The sequence below is a fragment of the Myotis davidii genome, unplaced genomic scaffold, assembly GCF_000327345.1.
Source record: "Myotis davidii unplaced genomic scaffold, ASM32734v1 scaffold251, whole genome shotgun sequence".
Lineage (NCBI taxonomy): Eukaryota > Metazoa > Chordata > Mammalia > Chiroptera > Vespertilionidae > Myotis > Myotis davidii.
In genome coordinates, this window is record NW_006282378.1 from 46,741 (window position 1) to 52,427 (window position 5,687).

Below are 5,687 nucleotides of genomic sequence, written 5' to 3' on the forward strand. Positions count from 1 at the left end.
GCGAGGCCTGGGGAAGGGGCCGATCCTGCGATTGGAGATTGATGGGGGTCAACGCCTGAGGGCTCCCAGTATGTGAGAAAGGGCAGGCTGGGCTGAGGGACACTCCTCCCCACCCCCCACCCCCAGTGCATGAATTTCATGCACCGGGCCCCTAATATATATATGATGTTGAGCAATATGATTCTGGTTTTGTGTGACAGTATATGAGATCAGAGTAACATAAGTCTTATTCCCCCTTTCCTCTACCATTAGCTTTTTTCTACTGTTCTTTTTCAACCTATACAGTCATGTGCTACATATTGAGATGTGTCATTAGGCAACTTCATCATTGTGTGAACATCATGGAGTGCACTTACACAAATCTAGATGGCATAGACTATTGCTCCTAGGCCACAAACCTATACAGCATGTTACTGTACTGAAACATACCTAAATATAAAAAAGGTAGAGTAAAAATATGGTATAAAAGATAGAAAATGGTACACCTGTCTAGGGCACTTGCCACGAATGAAGCTTGCAGGACTGCAAGCTGCTCTGGGTGAGTCAGTGAGTGAGTGGTAAAGTGAATGTGAACACCTAAGACATTACTGCATACTACTGTAGACTTTATAAAAACTGTACCATTAGGCTACACTAAATTTATAAAACAACATGAGATTCAATTAAGCACAAAATCATATGATGTGATCAATATATATCATATGAGGCTGTTGCAAGTATAACATAGCATATTGTTTTACAGGAAACTTTTTTTGTTAATCCTCACCTGAGGATATCTTTCCATTGATTTTTTAGAGACAGTGGAAGGGAAACAGAGAGAGAGAAACAGTGATGTGAGATAAACACATGGATTGATTGCCTTCACACACAACCTGACCAGGGCCAGGGATTGAGCCTGCAACCAAGGTACATGCCGTTGACTGGAGTCAAACCCAGGACACTTTAGTTCACAAGCTGACACTCTTTTCACTGAGCCAAACCAGCTAGGGCTACAGGAGATTTTTTATAAGTAGAGAGAGTACATGATAAAATAATGATAAAAATATGGTATAATAATACATAAACAAGTAATCTTCACTTATTATTATTATCAAGAATTATGTACTGTATATAATTGTACGTGCTATACTTTCATACACCTGGCAGAGCAGTAGGCATGTTTACATCAGCATCACCTCAAACATGTGAGTAATGGGTTATACTACAACATTTAGATGGCTATGTCTCACTAGTCGATAGAAATTTTTCCCATTATAATCTTACTAGAGGCCCAGTGCACAAAAATTCATGCACAGGTAGGGTCCTTAGCAGCTGCCAGTTGCTGGCCAGGGCCTTCCTTTGTTCTGCGTCACCCCCTGGTCATCAGCACACATCACAGCAATCGGTTGAGCTCCCAGTCAGTTGAACTCCTGCCTGAGGGGACAATTTGCATATTAGGCTTTTATATATATAGATGGGACCACTGCTGTATATGCAGTCCATCATTGACTGAAGTCAATGAATGTATATGGTGTACAGTATTTAGTTCTCCCCACCTACAAAAAGAGTTAACAGACCTCCTTTTACCTTGCATCTTGTAGGTATCATTTTTTCTTTCTCCAATTTAACCAAACCTGAGTTTTTACAGCTGAGGCTTATACAATTTGGGGTACCTTCATGAAAGAAATAACAAAACTGTATGTACAAATAAGAATAAAAATAAATGTAGTTAGAATAAGAAAAGAAATCCCAGTGTATCACAAGCTTTAAAAAGCTTGCAAAGACTACCAGCATCACTAAAGCCAGAAAAATAGCATAAAATTTTTGCTACTGAAATGTGTTCATGCTTTTATTATACTTTGCCACTGATTAGCTCTGTCTCCCATCCATTTTAAACCTTGTTTCTCTCCACACCTACTGCTGGGAAGCTAATCAAACCAGTAGGGAACACAAGCCCAGAGAGGAGATGGCTTGTCATTATTTTATTTGAAAAATCTACTGGGCCAACTTCAGTGTCCTTTTTCTTTATCGTCTGAGTTAGAACTGGATGGATGATAAGCAACATTTCCTGTCCCCAAGCCCACTTCCCAATCTCCAGCTTTCACTGAATTCCTGATCAGGGGTCCAGGCCCTGTGATAAAGACTATAGTCATGGCTGCAAGCAGAAATTCCTTCCTTCCCTTACCTACCAGCCCAGGCATCTCTGCCTTCTCTAAGTTGGGTCTCACTCTGTCTCATTGGCAGGTCAATCAGCAGATCCAAAATTCGTGCTCTCTGGCAGCAATGTGAGTCTTCAAAGCTCCAATTTGCCTGAGAACTACAAACGTCTTGATTGGTTTTACTCTCCCGACCTGAAAATTTTAGAATGGGAGACCCACCAGCCTAATCCTCACTACTTCGATACCAAGTTTAAGCGCAGGGTCAAACTTGGTGAAAATGGTACACTTCACATCTGTAATGTCCAGAAAGAAGACAGCAGCACCTACATCCTGAAGGTGTTGTTGAAGTCTGGGTTTGAAGAGGAAAGGAGAATCCCACTGAAAGTGTTTGGTGAGTTTGGGGAACCCAAGGGCAAGTCCCCATTCTGGGCCCCTGGATGGGCCAGTGGGAGGCTTCCTGGTACCATGGGGGCTCTTGGGACGAGGAGAGAAAAACCTCGGCACAGGCTTAATTTATTTCTCCTGAAGCAATGCTACTTGGGAGGGAGCCTGGGCCAGCAGAGCCCAAATTGATAGCCTTGAGACATTTAAAAACCTCTTCTGATGTTAATGAGTCTAAGATTTGAAGAGAAGAAAAACAATAGAGGTGGTTTCCTCTCTATTCTCTTTATGTTCTCCTGAGATCAGTTCTGAGCTCATCTTTTTTTTTTTAAATTTAGTTTTATTGCTTAAAGTATTACAAAGAGTCTTACCTATGTCTCCTTTTTTTCCCCCGCCCTTGATAATCTCCTGGCCTCCCCTACCCCCCAGTGTCTTATGTCCATTGGTTATGCTTATATGCATCCATGCAAGTCCTTCCGTTGATCTCTTACTCCCCCGCCTCGCCCCCCCGCAACTCCCGCTCCTCAACCCTCCCCGGCTTTCCCCTGGTAGTTTGACAGTCTGTTTGTGGCAGCTCTGCCTCTGTATCTATTTTTGTTCATAAGTTTATAATGGTCTTTATTATCCATAAATGAGATGTGGCTTCACCAGTCTGCATTCCCACCAGCAGTGCACGAGTGTTCCCTTTTCTCTGCATCCTCTCCAGCACTTGTCATTTGTTGATTTATTGATGATAGCCATTCTGACAGGTGTGAGATGATACCTCATTGTTGTTAATATATTTGAACAAAGACTTTATCAGACTTAAGGAAAAAGATAGAAGAGATAAAGGATGGAGCAGGATATTAAGGAGAGTTTTTAATCTTTCTGAATGTATGGGCCAACAACTTCTCCTCACAGATCCAGCTTAACCAGTATACATGGAATAAGGATTAGGACATTATACATGGAATCAGACATTCCTAGGTTAAAAACTCTGGCCACTTACTAATTATGTGACCTTGGAAAAAGATTTTAATATTGCTGTGCCCATATTAGGTAAATTTCTTTTGATGGTATTAATGTAAAAAAAAAACCATTCAAACCTGTAAAGAATTTTTGTGAGTTTATTTGAGCCAAATTGTCGACATTTGCTGGGAAGCAGAATCTCAAGGTATTGAGATAATAATCCAGAGAATGGCAGGGTTTTTTTTGAAATATATTTCTTTGAGTTTTTACAGAGAGGAAAGAAGAGAGACAGAGAGTTAGAAACATTGATGAGAGAGAAACATCGACCAGCTGCCTCCTGCACACTCCCCACTGGGGATGTGCCCACAACCAAGGTACATGCCCTTGACCGGAATCGAACCTGGGACCTTTCAGTCTGCAGACCGATGCTCTAGCCACTGAGCCAAACCGGTTTCGGCAAGGGAATGGCACTTTTTCACCTTGTTTTATACATTACAATCAAAGGAGGAGACATAAGTGGGTCACATGAAATCCATTGATGGTAGATTAGGGGGTGGGAGAAAGCACAGCGGGGAAGCCTCTGGGATTGGATAAAAAGTAAAATGATACACATGCTTCTTTTACTTAGGTGGGTGCAGGATAGTTAACAGCCAGCAATTAACTCAATGACAATGAGGGGATTTGTGATCTCCGCAGGGTGGTGCCTGGGCTTTGAGGGGTCTAGAAAAGGGAAATTACGTTGACATTCCAAGGATATGTTATCGTAGATGCAAAAGACAATAGACTCACTCAGTTATGGTAAATATTGACCTTTCTCAGAATGTGATGACCCACCATACATTGCTTTTATTTTTTTAAAATATATTTTATTGATTTTTTACAGAGAGGAAGGGAGAGAGATAGAGAGCTAGAAACATCGATGAGAGAGAGACATCGATCAGCTGCCTCCTGCACATCTCCCACTGGGGATGTGCCCGCAACCCAGGTACACGCCCTTGACCGGAATCGAACCCGGGACCCTCCAGTCCGCAGGCCGACGCTCTATCCACTGAGCCAAACCGGTTTCGGCCATACATTGCTTTTAGTTAACGTTTTAATTTCAGACCATCCTTTGTGGTTCCTTTAGGTCTTTGAGTTTGCGAAACCCCCATACAGCTAGTCAGGTTAGCATGTGGCCTTTTTTTCATACACAATGACAAGTAAGAGAAACCAATTTGATGTACCTTTAGCAAAAAAATGAGAAATTATTTAAGAAACAAGGATTATTTAAATTAATTGAAGGACTTTGGAAGATTCAAGAAGGGCGGAAGGGGACGAAGACTGAGAACCAAGGCCAGTTCAGACTCCCCAGCCGCCGGAATCTGTGGACTAGGCCTGTGGTTTCCTGCCATTTACATGACTTACCTCTCAAAGTCTAGACTTTTATCTTTCAGTTTCAATCCCAAGGGAGAAAAACTGGCTGTGCTGGGGAAGATGTAGCAGCCTCTTCTCCAAACCACCCCTTTGCCGTTGGACTTGTCTGGGGCCAGCAGCTCCCTGACCTGACAGGCCCAGGAACTCGGCGTAGCCTACTACCATGGGCTCTGTGTTAAACCAGCAGTTTCCAGAATAAGCTACACATGGAGGGCTTTTGGAGCATGGAGGAGGGTGAGGCAGTGGAGTGCATCTTTAAGAAGTCCACCAAAGGCTCTGGCCAGTGTGACTCGGCTGGTTGGAGTGTCATCCTGTACACCATATGGTGGCAGGTTCGATTCCCCATCAGGGCATGTACCTAAGTTAGGGGTCGGGTGCATATGTGAGGCAACTAGTTGATGTTCTTCTCTCACATCAATGTTTCTCTTCCTCTTCCTCTCTCTAAAAAATATATATATTTTTAAATAATAAAAAAGGATGCCCACCAACTACCTGGAATCTGAGTCACCAGCTCCGGTGGGGTGTCCTGCATTGGGAGTGAGAGGAGGCCAAGAGGGCAGAACATGCAGAAGTGCAGGTCAAAGGGACAGGTGCTCCAACTGTGGAGGTCTAGACCGTCATGCCAAGGAATGCAAGCTGCCACCCCAGGCTACAATGGGCCACTTCTGCCAGCGCATCGGCCATATGGTGACCTCCTGTCCACGGAAGGCCCAGCAGGGCCCGCCTACTTACAGGAGGAAGAGAAGGAGATCCGTAACTCTGATCTGTTCCAAGGCCCAGAACTGAGCCACAGTGTGTGTGTGTGTG

At 43.4% G+C, this 5,687-nt stretch overlaps 1 protein-coding gene across 1 annotated transcript in view; it reads left to right on the forward strand.

Annotated features, from left to right (window-relative positions):
* The window catches only part of CD48 (CD48 molecule), a 20,554-nt gene that overhangs the window by 5,336 nt on the left and 9,531 nt on the right, over window positions 1–5,687 (forward strand). The window contains exon 2 of the mRNA XM_006752827.2: window positions 2,224–2,529. Within this exon, the coding sequence (XP_006752890.1) occupies window positions 2,224–2,529 (306 nt within the window). The remainder of the gene's footprint in view (window positions 1–2,223; window positions 2,530–5,687) is intronic.